The sequence below is a fragment of the Ovis canadensis genome, chromosome 2 (assembly GCF_042477335.2).
Source record: "Ovis canadensis isolate MfBH-ARS-UI-01 breed Bighorn chromosome 2, ARS-UI_OviCan_v2, whole genome shotgun sequence".
NCBI lineage: Eukaryota > Metazoa > Chordata > Mammalia > Artiodactyla > Bovidae > Ovis > Ovis canadensis.
In genome coordinates, this window is record NC_091246.1 from 31,566,677 (window position 1) to 31,584,887 (window position 18,211).

An 18,211-nucleotide genomic window follows, 5' to 3' on the forward strand; every position below is an offset into this window, starting at 1 on the left:
GAAAGAGTGGTCAACCATGTTGAAAGTTGTTGCAAAGATAAGTTGAAGTTTCCGCTGCATCTGGCAATGTGAAACTAAGACTTCTAAATTGTTCTTGGTCCATTATTTCAAGACCATGGGGTATCTTAATAGAGAGGGGGGAAAAGATAGCATCTTTGATGATCATTTTATGAGACTTCTTTTCCAAGGTCTTATTTTTGTATTAAAACAAAAATCTGAGAATAAATTTTTACAATCCTGGTTTTTCCTTTTCACTTTCTGTCATTCTAGGTTCTCTGTGCCCATTTAAGGGAGAATTCTAAGGGATGGGAGTAAACTAAACTGAGACTATACAATTCAGGGCAGGTTCAGAAACATTTCCTCTTCATTGTAAGTGCATCTGATAACAATATTTTCCATAATGATGTGCAACACTCTTTCAAATGCACTCATTTCATGGTTAGCCTAAATTTAGGCAAACACAATTTCTGAATACTAAGAAAAACAAATGCCATAATAAGCCTTCTAGCACAAGGGTCTAAAAATAGTGGATTCCTTCTCCCAGCTCCACACACAAAGGAAAAGCTCTTGGACGTCAGAAGTTCCATGAAGCCCCGAGACAAGGCTCTCTGCATGTGTGTACTGACTTCCCAGCGGACATCTGGCTGTTTAGATGTTGGGAACACATTTCATCAACTAACTTTAGTTATAATATCCTTACCCACTCAGATGGTCTGTGGTCATTCAGAACTGGAAGCGTCGAAGGGACTTAGAGACTTGGAAAGTGGGGAAACTGAGTCTTGAGAGCCTTGAGTCTTGGCGGGATTGGTGAAATTACACAGCTCACACACCAGTCTGTTTCTGCATCAGCTGCCTTAAAACAAACCTCCCAGGCCCTCATCTTGCTCCCTTCCCAGCACAACTCCTCTCACAAAGTCCAGACTCAGTGTCTCTGCTTCCTGACCTCCCATGCACTCTCTACCCACTCCAATCTGACTCCCTTCTCCACACTCATGAATAAATGCATGCATGTCAAGGTCACCAACATCTTTCATGTGATCCAAACAAAGGTCACTTCTCTCCAGCCCTTTTACGACACTGCTCAGCAACATCTGACACCCCACTTCACCTTCTTGACTCATTTTCCCTCCTGGCTTCCATGACTCCTGGCCTCTGGGTTTTCTCTGCATTGATTTTCCCAGTTTCTCTGCTGACTCCTCATCTTCCTCCCAACCTCTTCTCTCACTTTTTTTTTTTCTACCTGGTGATTTCAACAGGCTCAGAATTGTAAGTATCCATAAGGGTGAATGTTCAGGCTCTCCACTGAGCTCCTGACTTGTAAACCCCACTGCAGTCTCCATACTGAATGTCTATTTGGCACATCACAGTTAACAACACGCAAGACCGAAATCTTTATTCTTCCCTCCAAAGCCTGCTCCTCCCAAAGTCTTTACCATCTCACCAAATGGCATCACCATCTGTCTACCCAGCTGCTCAAGTCAAAAGCCTAGAAGTCATTCTAGACACTTTCATTTTCCTTTTCTCCATATTCAGTAGACCAAAGATCTGCCAGTTCCACTGCCAAAGCATGTCTTAAACAGGCCTGCTTCTTGCGTCTACCCCGCCAACAGGGGTAGTGTGGACTACTGCAACTTCTAACCTTCGTCCTTGCTTTTTGTCTGCTGCCTGCAATCCATGCCACACAGCGGCCAGTGAAGCAGTGTCAAAACACCAGACAGATCAGATCCTCTGACCTTAAGGCCCTGGAGCATCTCAGGACAAGGCCAAATGATCCAGCTCCCGCCCGCCTCTCCCGACCTTCCAACTGCACCACCACCGCTCTTTCTTCCTCAACCCCAGCATGCCAGGCCCTTTCCTGCCTGCAGGCCTTGGTGCTCCTCCAAGAGGCACTCCACCCCCCCTACTATAAATCTCCGGGTTCCCTTCGCATCAGCTTCTCACTGCCTGTAACTAAGCTGTGCACACAAGAGGGTCCCTGCTAAGTGAAAGTTCTGAGAGCGCGGTGGCCCTATCCACGGTGGCCATGGGTGTCGCCCTTCTGGCAGCTGAGGGAAAGGATGCTCATAGTGGCACTGGGTGGGGAGGGCAGGCTCCTGGCTCCTAAACAATGGATGAGTCAGCTGACGCCTGCGGTTAGTGTGCGAGGGAAGACATCTCCCTGGGAAGAGGGGCCACACCCAGCGCTGCTGCACAAAAGCACTGGCTAGCCTCGCTGGGGTCAGGTTGGGCTTGGCATTTCCCTCAGACCTCGGCCTTAGTGTGCAGTCACTGCAGAAGGGGGGTTTTTATTTAAAAACAAATGGCAACAGAACTGGTCCAGGCAGGCTTCTTTCTACCCAGGCGGTAGACTGGCCCTGGGGGCTGCCATCTAAAATAAGGGGCGATTCCTGGATGGCCGCCTTCCCACCTGTCTGACTGCAGATTCCAAAGGCTTGGCTCCAGTCAACAGGGGGGCAGGAGGAAAGCTTCTGTTGCCATAGTAACCACAGTGCTCCTGGGGCCTAGGCTCAAGGTTTCAGATAAACAACTATTTAGAGAAGTGAAGAAAAGGAGAGGAGAGAAACCAAAAAAAAAAAAAAATGGTGAAATGGTGAGAAGTAATCTTACAAGTGTTGCAAGACACACTCTGAAAATAAAACCAGGGAGCCAAGAGTAGAATCCTCCCACCAGCACGGGAGTGGCCTCCTGCCGGGGACCCAGCCGGAACAAAAGGCCCCATTGACACAAACATCTGTTACTACTAAACACTTAGGAATCAATATTTTCCTAAAGGCTTTTTTTTTTTTTTCTTTTCTCCTTTTGGCTTTAAAGGGTTACTGTCTGCCAGGCTAACAGACCCTCACCTTCTCCAAGTCCACGGTCACCATGTGAAGTGACTATTAGAACTTCAAATGAAGAATTTGATCCTGGAAATGGCCCTGTGCTAGTTTTTTTTTTCCTGAACACAGACACCAGGAAAATGTCAGAAGGCAAATCCAAACCCACGCCCTGAAAGACTTAAAATGTTAACAGTCACATCCCTGGGAGGATGAGTAATCTAGCCCAGTTTAATTTAAAAAGGAAACCCAGCAGATTTAAGAGATGGCCTGGATGTGCCTTGAAGGGAAGCAGGAGCGTGATAGGGAGGATGGGAAGGTGACAGGATCATGGGGGCTTTACCTCAACACCTGCATTTCCTCCGGGGAGTTCTGCACCTCATCCTGGAGGCGATGCCAGCGCAGGCAAGCCCTCAGCTTCTGCTGCTCCCGGGCCTCGTGGGGGGCCAGCTGCTTGGAGCACAGACGCACAAACACACATACACAAAACACAGTCACTGCTGTCCTCTGCAGAGTCAGAGCCGCCCAGTGGAGTGGCGGGCTTTGTTTCAGGGGGGGATGGCACAGACAGCCCCCACTGCGCCTTGTGCCCCATAGGGAAAGTCCGAGGGCCAAAGAGGTCTTTTGGGTCCTCAGACTAAGAACCAGGCCGCCCTCCCGAGCTGCCTGTTTGGGAGGTGCCCTCTGGTCCGACAGCCTCCCCCTCCACCGCCCCCCCCACCCCGCCCCCCTTGTCCTGCCCTGGAGAGAGCAGACCTCCCTAGGGGCTGGTTTCCACTCTGATTCCATCCAGCCCTTTCTTGCCTTGTCTTTTCGCACAGGGTGGGAAAGGTCCCCTCCATTTACCTCCTATTTTTTCCCAGCCCCCAGTTTTGTTAAGGGCTGTTTACAGGGGAGCTAATGTAACCCAGATGACTCTGTTTGCATATAACCAGGAAGAGCCCAATGCCTAGACTCCCTCTCGGACGGGAAGGCCATCACCCCTGCCCTACTGGGCAGAACTGGCTGCTGTCACCCGTGTGCTCACAAGGCCCCTCGGCTTTAAATGCCACAGTGGGGGGTGGGTGGGGTGGGAGGCAGGACATCCACTGGGGAGGGAACTGTCAGTGTCTACAGGCATTCCTGGAAACTAACAGATATTTACTGATTCTCTGCTAGGCCCTGGGGACATAATGGACACAACTATGACCTTGAGGAGTCGAGGGAGACAGATGAGAATACTAACCATTGGAGTCCAGTGATGGATGGTAGGGGCTGAAGAAGGACCCCAGAGCTCCCAGGACAACCAGGGTGTTCAGAAGGTTTTCCTGGGGAGGGTATGGGGTTTGAACTGGCCCTCAGGGAAAGCAGGAGTCAGCTAGAAGAGGAGAAATTTCAGGAAGAGGGGAAGCATGTACAAAGCTCATGGGGCCTGGAAAGAGTGTGAAATGTTTTAAAAATGGGGAAGGTTAAGGTTGGCCAGGGAGCAGGCTGCCATTCAGGGAGGGACAGAAGTGCCAAGTAGCTAGCAGTGGTGAACATGATCAGCAAAATCTGTGTGTCCTGTTGTTATGGACTGAATTGTGTTCCCCCAGCAGGAAACCCTATGTTGAAGACCTAGTCACCGGTGTGACTGTGTTTGGAGATAGGGGCCTCTAAGGAGGTAATTAAGGTTAAACGAGTTCAAAAGGATAAGGCCCTAACCCAATAGGGTTGGTGTCTTTGTAAGAAGAGGAAGAGACACTGAAACTCTCTCTCTGGGCCATGTAACAACATAATGAGAAGATGGCCCTTATCAAGCCAGGGAAGAGAGGCCTCATCAGAAACCAAGCCTGTCAGCACCTTGATCTTGAACTTCCCAGCCTGTTTAAGTCTCTTAGTCTGTGGTCCTTTGTTATGGCATCCTGAGCTGACTAAGACACCTGTGAAGAAGTCTAGACTTTCTCCAAGTTGATGACAAGTTAAATGACTCAACTTGCCACTAATTCAATTCACTTCTCTCTATGGAATCCCACTGAGAGGAGTGGAGGTTTCTATCTCCTGGTTCAGAGATCCCCCACTCCCCTTTGCGGTACTTGATAATGTGTGGCACTGCAAAGTACAGTCTCCTGGGCAGAAAAGTAACATTGCACCCTCATGCCTTGTTCAGGGATGAAGTAACTTGTTGACCGGGAGAGTCCCCTGAGGCCACCCACCCTTTCCTGCCCCGAGGAGCACTTTTCTCTGGCTGAGGAGGCTTGGCAGGGACCACCAGCAGCTCAGTTTTATTCAACCTTCAAGGAAGGGATCAGAGCAAGGGGTAAACCCTGGAAATGTTTCCAAACTTTGTGCTGATTCCAGAATGGACACTTCGCTTCAGAGGGTATCTGCAGTTTCATATATTGAAGACTTACTGCACGTACCTTAAAGGATGATGAGGTGGACTGCTCCCTACTCCAGGTTAAGGGTAAAGGAGGGACAGAGAAACTTTAACCCCTATTTTCCCTTTGAGGCTCATAAGAAGTCATCTCCAAGAAGGTTTTCTGGATTTTCTCATATCCAGCCTCTTTCACCTTTGAACTCCCACACTAATTAGTGTTTACCTCTCTTTGCTAACTTATTTTCTTCTTCCTTCCACTGTATGCTTTCCTTATCTTCAAAATTAGACTCTGATCTTTTTCAAAGCAGCGTTGTGGACTTAGCCTTTTATCTCTATGAATCTAGCAGAGAATGGACACATGGAAGGTTTACAGCTGTGAGATGCAGCCAGGCCAGCTTTGTGCCTCTATCAGTACCGACAGATGCAGGGCAGAACAGCTAGAGGCAGGACCCAAGCAGAGAGATTCCAGAAGGTAGAGGCAAGAGGAAGGATAAAGGGGGAGTGCTCTTTGGGGATTCAGGACATAAAGGGCAGAGAGATGGTCATCAGACACCTGACGTACACTCATGATGACCAGAACAGCACAAATCTGACTGTCTCAGGTGGAAGCACCTCAGGGGAGAGATGGTGAGAGAATCCTTGCTGAATGCCTACTCCATGCAAGGTGGTGGCAAAAACAAAGATGACGAGAACAAGAAGGACAACTGGTATTTCTCGCACACACTCTGTGTGTCAGGCACGGTGCTAATAAGCTCATTCACACACCACCCCTTCCACTCTGCAAGGTTAAGCATTTTATAAATGAGGAAACTGAGCCTCAGAGAGGTGACTTAACCTCCTGACACTCACAAAGCTGGCAAGCAGCAAAGCTGGGATTCCAACCCAGGTCCTACTTCAGACCCAGCCTTTCTGCTCAAGAATCTGCCATGTGACCTCTCTTCACAGGATTCTGCGTGGAGGGGGACGCGGCTATACACACTGCTAGCTCAGTAGCCAAGGTGGGAAAGCGGGGTGGGAGGATGAGCAGGACACTGTGCCACTGTGAAAGAGGTTATCGCCTACTCATGAGGATAGCAGGAAGAAGAAACAAGTGAGAAAAAAGAGGTAAGTACAACTACAGTGGAAACTCAAAGTTTCTAGAAGAGCATTACCGAACTGTGAATGAGATGAAGAGCCTGGGCTATCAAAGGAAGGTGACCTTGAGCTGGCTAGTGAAAGATATACAGGATTTCAACAGGCAGAAGGAACTTGAACAAAATCATGCAGATGTGTACAAACTTGTGAATTTCAGAATTCAAATTGTCCAGTATGCAGAGATGGTAGGGGAAAAGATGTGACCAGATATTAGGAATTGGAAAACAAGCAGGAGGTAAGCAGGAAGCAGGTTAGCTTCCTTATTGCTGGTGGCGAATTCTTAAGCAGAGGTTGTAAACTAGGAGTGTGTTGAGCAGGTCTGGCCTCGGTGTGTATTTGGTCTGCATATTTCTCACACTGATAAATTTCACATAAAAATCCAGAGTCATAGTTTCTTTCAAAACACTAGAAGTCCAGGCTCTATCAAGCCCTCCTTTCAACATGACAGCAATTGGTCAGAACTGAGGGGAAGCGGCCGGTGTACCACAGTCCTCCCCGTTCCCTAATCTGCAACACCGACTGCTTCATTCCTCATTACTTGCAGCAGACATCTAAAATCATGACTCTGGATTTAAACTTTCATCTCATCACTTAACAAAGCAGAACACGGTCGATGTCAACACAACCACAACCACAAAGGAGTGCTTGAGTATGCCGCAGCACCACCTGTCCTGCAAGTCTTTGCTCAAACGTCTCCTCATCAGAGACCTTCTCCGATGAGCACCTTCTAAAATAGCACTTCCTCCACCCCTCTCTATCTGGCTTCGTTTTCTTGACAGTACTCATCCCTGCAAGTTGCAGATGCTGTCGTTTACCTACCTGGTCTCCCTGTCATCACTAGATCGCGAACCCCAGTGAACCCCATGGGGAGCAAGGTCTCCCTTCTCATTCACAAAGCAAACAGAACAAGGGGCTAGGTGCATAATGAGCACTCAATACCTTTCTGTTGAATGAGCGAAAGACTCAGTTGAACTTGACTCTGGATACTGAAATGCTTAGTGCACTTGAAACTTACCTGCTGTGCCTTGGCCCAGAATACATCTTCCAAGTGAGTGGCGAACCCTTCACTCAGCCACTCCTCCGTCCAGTCTCGAGCCCCAATCGCCAGGCCAAACCAGGCGTGAGCAATTTCATGGCAGAGACGGGTCCCACAGAGCTGGCTCATTCCAGTCAAGGTGCTCTGAGAGAGGAAGACGATGTGTGGGCTGGGGATAATGGGAGAGAAAACACACAAGAGTCTTGTCAGGGCCTGTCGTCACGGCCACCCCCTGGGGCAGCTTTCTCAGCCCTGCCAGCCTGTTATTATCATGTGCATGCTAGATCACGACCGATAGGCTCGCAGCTTAGATGCTTTTAGAAATAAATAAAGTGGCAGTTTGCGTTCCTGGCAGCGGCTCAGGCTGCCGTTTCTGCCAAGCAGTTGTCTCCGTCATCAAAAGGCTATTACCTGTAATAAGTAACCTGCACTGAGGTTTACACTGAAGAAATTACAAGGCGATGGAAGCATTTACCCTGAAATCTGGACTGTAAAAGAAGAGCAGGTGTGGGAACGTGAAGCCCATGCTGTCAAGACACTGATCAAAGAAGACCCTTCAGCCAAAAATCCGAGTAGCTTACAGACAAAGTGAGAAGTCACGCAGAAGGACAGGAAAAGCCGAGAAGAATGGAACCAAACATTTTCTATTTCAGGCCAGGGCTGGTTACAGAGGTAACAAACTCACAGGTGCCATGGATGGGTGAGGTTTCAAGAGATTGTGATAAAGGCTGAATCTCTGTAAGGCTGAGGTTTTCAAAGGTATCTTTTCCTATCTACAGATGCTTATAATTCACATGACACAATGATAGGCAGAGAGAGAGAAGGAAGTTAACTCACTCAGGTGTGCAAATGGCCCCGGGGCTGGCACCAGCCAGGGAGATTTATTAATATCTAATCTCATTTCCCATACTTTGCTTTAAAACTCCAAACACCATGATTAGAGCTGCATTGATGAAATGGCAGGAAGGGAGGCTGACAAGAGAAGAGGTAAAGGGAGTACCTCCTGTGCTTTGGTATTTCTCATTTATCCAGGACTTGTTTACAGTCTTATGAATGAAGAATTTGCTTTGGAAAAAAAAAAAAAAAACACCTCTCCTCCATCAATTGAACACAAGCAGTTGTGAAACCTTCCAAATTAAGAAACTGTACACACTGGTTCCTTCGTTTAAAAGCCACGCATTTGCCATCATGTGGGCTCTGCACAAGCCAGAACTGCTTGCAGATTTGTCCTCCGCCCCCACGGCCACCAGTAGAGAAAACCCCACCTGTATTTCCCTTGCACAACATCACCCATTCAGCTCAGGGAGCTCAACTGAAATCGCGGCAGTCATGTGTGCCAAAACAGACAGCTTTCATGTGAAATAATAACAGGGCAGGCACGCAAATGAGAAAGCGTCTGCCAGGATCTCAGCAGAGTCCACCAGAAACTCTGGGAAATAAAAGTGTAGCTGGGACCTTTAGGATATAAGGGTGCAATGCAGCAGGCGCCAACAGTATTTCAGAGCACTAACTCAGGGGGAGAAAAAGGAAGGCAGGAAGCAACGCAGGAAGGAAAAGAGGGAAGGGTGAGAGAAGGGAGGAGGGTGGGAGGGAACCAAGAGGCACAGGAGCTAAACTTCCTCTTCCTGAGAAAGTCGCCCATGGAGAAGACAAACTGCGAAACCTGGCATTTTCAAGTAAATGACCCCTTGCTCTGGCATGTGCAGCGCTACAAAGAAAAGCCACAGAAATGTACCAAGTAAATAACATTCCAGACATACTGCTGGCAGCACTTCACCCTTTTGGCTAAAACAAAACAGAAGTAACTTCAGGCTTTGTAAACAGGCTCAAAGACAAGCCTGCGTTGGAAAGGTCTGCTGGCCAGAGATCCAGACGGTGCACGCAGAGTTACAGACGTGGTGTGGCTGAGCTGACCCCTCGGCCCAGGAGCGGTACACACGCTGATGACTGTGAAATTGCAGACTGTTCATGAGGAAAAGCCTGCGCCGTCCACGGCGACCTGCTGGCTGCTTTGTCCCAGTGTGGAAGTTGATCCAGGCCCTTTTATGCAAATATCAAAGTCTGAGAGGGCTGAAGGAATGCACAAAGCAGCTGTGTGGGGGTGGCATTTCATTTTCCTGTCCTGTAATTTTTCCCCTTCAACAGTCTTCGTTGTCTCCACCAGACCTGGTATTTTGGAGATACCACCCTGGCCTTGGTTGGGCTTAGGACAGATCCAGACATTGCTGGACTGGTGCCTAAATTCCCATTCCCTGTCCTCAATACTCTCTTCCTAGCCAGAGAGAAATGTGTTTCCTACTGTCTTCTGAGAAAACCGAAGCTTAAACTTCCTTCTAGATTGGAAGGATGTGCATTTCGCTTGATACAAGTGACCCTATTATCAGTGAAAAACATGACCTTCTCCCTGAAAAGCAATTTTCCAGTTTGAGAACCAGATCCCAAATTCTCCTGCAGCGGAGTTTTCTGTCTAAGGTTGGGTTTTACCTATGGATCATACCTCCCTATAAAGAAAATGGCTTTTTTCTTAAACTAAATTAAAACGCAGAGTGAGGTTTTGATAATCTTTCTCAAGGGTTGTTAACAAAATCCTGACATAAAAGGACCAATACAATTTTTTTTCAAGTTAAGGAGAATTTACTCCTCTCCTTTTGAACTTAAATGTCAGGATTTTTCATGGTAACTAGAATTTTTAAACTGCTTTTTTTCAACAATGAATGAAGAACAGTATAATGCTCAAACTCACTTCAAGGAGTAATATTAAATATTCCTCTACCAACAGATAATCTCTTTCACACCCTCCTTCAAAACAGAATGAATGTTTAGAATTTTCTACTCAAACCTTTCACTTGATTTATAAGTTTCACCCCTGGGCTCCTCACATTTTCCCAAGTTGTCAGAATTGTATTCTTGGTCCTAGTCAGTCAGCCGGGCATCAGTCTTCACTCTGACAAGCTCCATTTGAAAACGGGTTTTCTTTTTTTCTTTTTTCCCTTGAAAGGGCCTGTGTCAACTGCCTCTACAAATGCCAAATTGTTGATTCATCATCATTACAGAGGATGGAAGATAATCACTTCAGTGACATCTTCATCCTAAAAATGGTTCTTTTAAAACTTTTTTTCAAAATCACAGAGTTGATCATTTTTCCCAAATAAGAAATGGGTGGGAAAGGAATATTTTCAACTCTCAAAAAGCACAATCCCCTCTTATTTGTATTCTCCGTCATAAATTCTCACTGCAAGTGATTTTGGGGCCAGCGGGGCAGAGCAGGGGGTGGGGCAGGGCAGGGGGGCGGGGCAGGGCAGGGGGCCGGGCAGGGCCCCAGCAGGACGCGTGTGCTCCTTCCTTCCCAGGAGACCACCAGCGGGGCTGCCTCCCGACAAAGGCCACGTGGTATTGTCTGTCTGCTGCCTCCCCGCCCCCAAGTTTAAAAATATCATTTCTGGTCTGAAAACAGTTTCTCAAGACTGTTCCTAAAAGCTCCCTCCCGACGCAGATTAGAAGGCTGTGTCCGCTAATTTAAAACACGCTTCTAGCAGAGGAGGAAGGAGTGCCTTCATTACTCTCAGGAGCCGCTCCAATCCTTCGGGAGGAATTCAATTTGGAGAGGAAATGGAGAATTTCATCAGATCTTAAGCAGGGGCTGGTGTGTGATTTATTTCTGCTTTGTCCAGGGAGACGTGACCGGCGTGGCCCACCTTGCGGCTCAGGGAGACGTGCAGCACTGGGGGCTCCAGCCCAGCACCGCGGCCCCGGCGGGTCAGAGCAGGCTGCAGGCCGACCCAGAGGACAGGAAATAGCTTCTGGTTAGGGACAAGAAGAACCCCAGGGCACCCATTATCCCGGAGCAGATCCAACAGGCCCTAGGGGGGGCAGATTCACTTTTTATACAGGTCCTTGGCAAGTGCGGCCAGGAAACAGACACATACTCACCAAGCTTGAACTTATGGGTTCAAAGTTTCTCACAGTCTCAACAACATGTGGAGCCCAACATTCCATTCCAGACAGGAAAGAAAAATCAAGAAAGAGGGGAACCCTGAGTACTTCCAGAATTAAACTGGATAGCTCTAAAAGGACCTCATGATTATGTGAAAACAACTTTTGCTTGCATGACTTAGTTGCAAATATAATCAGGATAACTGAAAGGTTAAAGATTCGGAATGCTTCCCAGGTGGCTCAGTGGTAAAGAATCTGACTGCCAATGCAGGAGACACAGAAGATGTGGGTTCGATCCCTGGGTTCGGAAGATTCCCCTGGAGTATTCTTGCCTGGAAAACTTGATGGACTGAGGAGCCTGGTGGGCCACAGTCCATGGGGTCACAAAGAGTTGGACACGATTGAGCATGCGTACTAGAGAAGGCAATGGCACCCCACTCCAGTACTCTTGTCTGGAAAATCCCGTGGATGGAGGAGCCTGCTGGGCTGCAGTCCGTGTGGTCACTAAGAGTCGGACACAACTGAGCGACTTCACTTTCACTTTTCACTTTGACGCATTGGAGAAGGAAATGGCAACCCACTCTAGTGTTCTTGCCTGGAGAATCCCAGGGACGGGGGAGCCTTGGTGGGCTGCCGTCTATGGGGTTGCACAGAGTCGGACACGACTGAAGCAACTGAGCAGCATCCACAGCAGCAGAGCATGCATACAGACTCAGAGTAAGTAGCTTGGGGCAATGTGAAAGGGAGGACAAATAGGAGTTACCCATCCCTTAGTAACACTTCATGCAAAGATGGGCACAATAAAAGACAGAAATGGTATGGACCTAACAGAAGCATTGAGAAGAAGTGGCAAGAATACACAGAACTGTACAAAAAAGATGTTCATGACCTAGGTAACACGATGGTGTGATCACTCACCTACAGCCAGACATCCTGGAATGTGAAGTCAAATGGGCCTTAAGAAGCGTCACTACGAACAAAGCCAGTGGAAGTGATGGAATTCCAGTTGAGCTGTTTCAAATCCTAAAAGATGATGCCATGAAAGTGCTGCACTCAATATGCCAGCAAATTTGGAAAACTCAGCAGTGACCATAGGACTGGAAAGGTCAGTTTTCATTCCAATCCCAAAGAAAGGCAACGCCAAAGAATGCTCAAACTACCACACAATTGCACTCATCTCACACGCTAGTAAAGAAATGCTCAAAATTCTCCAAGCCAGGCTTCAACAGTACGTGAACCGTGAACTTCCAGATGTTCAAGCTGGAGTTAGACAGGGCAGAGGAACCAGAGATCAAATTGCCAACATCCCTTGGATAATCAGAAAAGCAAGAGAGTTCCAGAAAAACATCTACTTCTTTTTATTGACTATGCCAAAGCCTTTGACTGTGTGGAAACAAACTGTGGAAAATTCTTCAAGAGATGGAAATACCAGATCACCTTACCTGCCTCCTAAGAAATCTGTATGCAGGTCAAGAAGCAACAGTTAGAACCAGACCTGAAACAACAGACTGATTCCAAATTGGGAAAGGAGTATGTCAAGGCTATATATTGTCACCCTGCTTTTTTAATTTATATGCAGAGTATATCATGTGAAATGCCAGGCTGGATGAAGCACAAGCTGGAATCAAGATTGCCAGGAGAAACAGCAATAACCTCAGATATGCAGATGACACCACCCTTATGGCAGAGAGCAAAGAAGAACTAAAAAGCCCCTTGATGAAAGTGAAAGAGGAGAGTGAAAAAGTTGGCTTAAAACTCAGAATTCAAAAAACTAAGATCATGGCATCCAGACCCATCACTTCATGGCAAATAGATGGGGAAACAGTGAGAGACTTTATTTTGGGAGGCTCCAGAATCACTGCAGATGGTGACTGTAGCCATGAAGTTAAAAGATGCTTGCTCCTTGGAAGAAATGCTATGACCACCCTAGAGAGCATGTTAAAAAGCAGAGACGTTACTTTGCCAACAAAGGTCCATCTAGTTAAGGCTATGGTTTTTCCAGTAGTCATATATGGATGTGAGAGTTGAACTATAAAGAAAGCTGAGCACCTAAGAATTGATACTTTTGAACTGTAGTGTTGGAGAAGACTCTCGACAGTCCCTTGGACTGCAAGGAGATCCAGCCAGTCCATCCTAAAGGAAATCAGTCCTGAATATTCATTGGAAGGACTGGTGCTGAAGCTGAAACTCCAATACTTTGGCCATCTGATGCAAAGAACTGACCCATTAGAAAAGATCCTGATGCTGGGAAAGATTGAAGGCAAGAGGAGAAGGGGACAACAGAGGATAATTCGGTTGGATGGCATCACTGACTCAATGGACATGAGTTTGAGCAAGCTCCAGGAGTTGGTGACAGACAGGGAAGCCTGGCATGTTGCTGTCCACGGGGTCACAATGAGTCGGACATAACTGAGCAACTGAACTGAACTGAGTTCCTTGGTCCTGGAGAAGAGTCTTGAGAGTCCCTTGGACAGCTAGGAGATTAAACTATTCAATCCTAAAGGAAATCAACCTTGAATATTCACTGGAAGCACTGCTGCTGAAGCTGAAGGTCCAATACTTCGGCCACCTGTGCAGAGAGCTGACTCATTGGAAAAGATACCTGGAAAGACTGAAGGCCAAGGAGAAGGGGGTGGCAGAGGATGAGATGAGTAGACAGCATCACCAACTCAATGGACATGAATCTGAACAAACTCTGCAAAGTAGTGGAGGATATAGGAGCCTGGCATACCTCAGTCTATGGGTCGCAGAGTCAGACGCAACTTAGCGACTGAACAACAAATTCAGAACGTGCTTCCTCTTCCTCTGTCAGGTGTGATATGGTTATGTGCCAGCATCTCAGCCAGTACATTTACAAACCAAATGCTCAGTTCCGGCCCCTTCATCTCTACAATGAAATCCCTCAGTCCTACTCCCAGATGCAGTCTAAGGTAGGGGACATATGTGTTGCTCCAAAGGTAAAAGATGGCCCAGATGGATCTGGAGGGCCCCTGCTCCCCTCTGGCTCTGGGACTGCTTCCTTCTGCTCCATCAGACATTCGACTCTGGACACATAGTGTGGACTTAGACTGGAGCCTTATGAGACATGGGGATGTGGCCCTTTCAGTAGCCGGAGGTGGAAACCAGATCTAAAAACTGGAAGAAAACTTGCTGCATGTGACCAATACAAGGATTTAGGTTTGAGAGAAAAGGTTAAATTAGTATGTGTTTTCCTTTAAAAATGCTAAATAGCAAAGAGGCAGTAAAACATGTAGTCACTTATCTAAACGAATTTTGGCTCAAACTGCTAACATGACTATAGCAGAGAGTGACTGAGTGGAATCCCCAGGGCCAGAGACTTCTACCAGAAACATCCTTCTTCTAAAGACTCAAGTGCTTGAGTATGTGCAGTGTGCTAGGCACTGTATTTTATATACATCATCTCACTTAATCTACCTCATGACCTCAAGAGACAGATTTTATTATCATCCCCACTTTAGAAATGAGGAAAGTGAGGCACAGAGAGATAAAGTGACTAGCTCAAGGTCACACACCTGGTAAGTCGAGGAACTGGTATTTCTGCTCACACATTCTAGACCCCGAAGCCCTGCTCTGACTTACTCTGCCCAAGGTCACTGGGTTTAGACCTATGATTTCAAGATCACCCTTCCTCTGTGCCATCTCAAGCCTAGTGGTGCAATGATCACTACCCTCCCTGGAACTCTTATTTTCTGTGTTCACCCAAGGGGAGCCACCAGCCATGCCCTGCACCTCTCTGTTCCTTAAATTCATATCACAGTGAGAACTGACTGGAGGTTACCAGACCTTGTGATCACAGAGCTTGAGCCTCTTCCTCGTAAGAAGGAAGGTAGGGAAGGAAAGGCGAGGGGAAAAGAGAGGGGAGCATCACTAACACAGCTGCTGCCTGCCCCCTCCCCCCAGCCCCCCACCCGACAAGGGCTGAATTCCTGAGTGCAACACCCTTCTTTCTAACCTCGTTCTCTGCCAGGTCCTTGTGGGCCACTGCAAGGAGACGCTTAGACAAGCAAGTGCGAAGGTGCATGGGTCAGTCCTTGCTGCTGCTAAGTCGCTTCAGTCGTGTCTGACTCTGTGCGACCCCATAGACAGCAGCCCACCAGGCTTCCCCGTTTCCTTCTCCAGTGCATGAAAGTGAAAAGTGAAAGTGAAGTCGCTCAGTCGTGTCCGACTCTTCGTGACCCCATGGACTGCAGCCTACCAGGCTCCTCCATCCATGGATTTTCCAGGCAAGAGTACTGGAGTTGGGGGGGGGGGGTCAGTCCTTAGGGTACCGTTTTAGGATCCCAGGCAGGACAACATGCCATTCTTCCTACTGCCCCTCCCCAGCCTCTACCTCCCACCCACTTCTTTTAGGCCTGACTTCTTTTTCCTAAATAGATGTTATTTTTTTTAAGAGAAGTTTTAGGTTCACAGAGAAACTGAGCAGAAAGTAACAGAAATTCCCCATATGCCCCTGCCTCTACACTCACTCACAGCCTCCCCCACTATCAACATCCCCCATCAGAAGGTGCTTTGATTATTAGAAATGACAGCTCTCTTGATGTGTCACCACCCAGGGTCCGTAGTTTACATTAGGGTCCCCTCTTGGTGTGGCGCATGCTGTGAATTTTGGATGAACATCATGACATATATCCACCATTATGGTATCGTACAAAATAGTTTCACTGCCCTGAAAATCTTCTGATTGTTCTTTTTCTCAAGAAGAGATGGTTTAAAGCAGGTCACAAACTCAAAGGACTGCAGGAGCCAAGATGACAAAAAGAGGGAGGTGGATAACGCAATGGAGGGAGTAGAAAAACAGTGGGAAAGTAGACAATGACCCGGAGGAAGTAGACAAGGAGATGAGAGAGTAGAGAGAGACAGGGGAAGTTGCGATGGGGGAAGCTGATAACAAGAGAAAGGAAGCAGACAACAATCGAGAGAAGTGGATAAGGAGATGGGGAAGTAGATGAGGAGAGGTGGGAAAGAGATAAAATGAGGAAAGCAGATAACAAAAGGCAGGGAGTAGACAACAAGATGGGAAGTGGAGAGCAAGATGAAGGAAGCAGATAACCAGACTCAGTTCAGTTCAGTTCAGTCGCTCAGTCCTGTCCCACTCTTTGCAACCCCACGAACCGCAGCACGCCAGGCCTCCCTGTCCATCCCCAACTCCTGGAGTTTACCCAAACTCATGTCCATTGAGTTGGTGATGCCATCTAACCATCTCAACTTCTGTCGTCCCCTTCTCCTCCTGCCTTCAATCTTTCCCAACATCAGGGTCTTTTCCAATGAGTCAGCTCTTCGCATTAGGTGGCCAGAGTATTGGAGTTTCAGCTTCAACATCAGTCCTTCCAATGAACATACAGGACTGATCTCCTTTAGGATGGACTGGTTGGATCTCCTTGCAGTCCAAGGGACTCTCAAGAGTCTTCTCCAACACCATAGTTCAAAAGCATCAATTCTTCGGCACTCAGCTTTCTTTATAGTTCAACTCTCACATCCAGATATGACTACTGGAAAAATCATAGCGTTGACTAGATGGACCTTTGTTGGCAAAGTAAGGTCTCTGCTTTTTAATATGCTGTCTAGGTTAGTGATAACTTTCCTTCCAAGGAGCAAGCATCTTTTAATTTCATGGCTGTGATCACCATCTGCAGTGATTTTGGAGCCCCCAAAAATAAAGTCAGCCACTGTTTGCACTGTTTCCCTATGTATTTGCAATGAAGTGATGGGACCAGATGCCATGATCTTCGTTTTCTGAATGTTGAGCTTTAAGCCAACTTTTCACTCTCTACTTTCATTTTCATCAAAAGGCTCTTTAGTTCCTCTTCACTTTCTGCCATAAGGGTGGTGTCATCTGCATATCCGAGGTTATTGATATTTCTCCCGGCACTCTTGATTCCAGCTTGTGCTTCTTCCAGTCCAGCATTTCTCATGATGTACTCTGCATAGAAGTTAAATAAGCAGGGTGACAATGCACAGCCTTGACATACACCTTTTCCTGTTTGGAAGTAGATAACGAGATTAGGGGAGTAATAATAACATAGGGAAACAGGTAACTACAGGAGGAAAGTAGAAAACAACAGGAAGAAGCAGACAAAATCTAAAAAATAACACTGTGCCTGAGCTAACCAACCTACGGACAGAAGCTACAAGTTTGTCATCTCTGGCTTACAGTGGTTATCTCAGGAGAAGTGCATGGTTTCATTGCACGTGGAGGCGTAACCCCTGGATCCCACCATGTTTCGCATGGCTGCTCATGGAAGACAGGGCAAGGCCTGAAAGCTGACCATGGATAACAGCTGGGAGGAGAGGGGGTTCCTACTGAAGCACAAGGACTGGGGAAGGCGTGCTTCTGGGGAGACGGTTGGCCTTGGCCAACTGCTCAGAGAAAATAATAATAGCATGATAATGACAAAGCCTTTGACTGTGCGGATCACAATAAACTGTGGAAGATTCTGAAAGACATGGGAATACCAGACCACATGGCCTGCCTCTTGAGAAACCTCTATGCAGGTCAGGAAGCAACAGTTAGAACTGGACATGGAACAACAGACTGGTTCCAAATAGGAAATGGAGTACGTCAAGGCTATATATTGTCACCCTGCTTATTTAACTTCTATGCAGAGTACATCATGAGAAACGCTGGGCTGGAAGAAGCACAAGCTGGAATCAAGATTGCCGGGAGAAATATCAATAACCTCAGATATGCAAATGACACCACCCTTATGAAAGAAAGTGAAGAGGAACTAAAAAGCCTCTTGATGAAAGTGGAAGAGGAGAGTGAAAAAGTTGGCTTAAAGCTCAACATTCAGAAAATGAAGATCATGGCATCTGGTCCCATCACTTCATGGGAAATAGATGGGGAAACAGTGGAAACAGTGTCAGACTTTATTTTGGGGGGCTCCAAAATCACTGCAGATGGTGATTACAGCCATGAAATTAAAAGACGCTTAC

General features: G+C 47.2%; 1 protein-coding gene across 12 annotated transcripts in view; it reads right to left on the reverse strand.

Moving 5' to 3' along the window:
• The window catches only part of AOPEP (aminopeptidase O (putative)), a 413,124-nt gene that overhangs the window by 152,658 nt on the left and 242,255 nt on the right, over positions 1 to 18,211 (reverse strand). For 6 of the 12 annotated variants that reach the window (XM_069575754.1, XM_069575752.1, XM_069575749.1 and 3 more), the window contains exons 6-7: positions 7,304 to 7,493; positions 3,160 to 3,266 (exon numbers count right to left, since the gene is read on the reverse strand). In XM_069575754.1, the coding sequence (XP_069431855.1) occupies positions 3,160 to 3,266; positions 7,304 to 7,493 (297 nt within the window). Of the gene's footprint in view, positions 1 to 3,159; positions 3,270 to 7,303; positions 7,494 to 18,211 lie in introns of all 12 variants that reach the window. The other 6 variants (XM_069575753.1, XM_069575751.1, XM_069575750.1 and 3 more) reach the window with 1 other exon arrangement.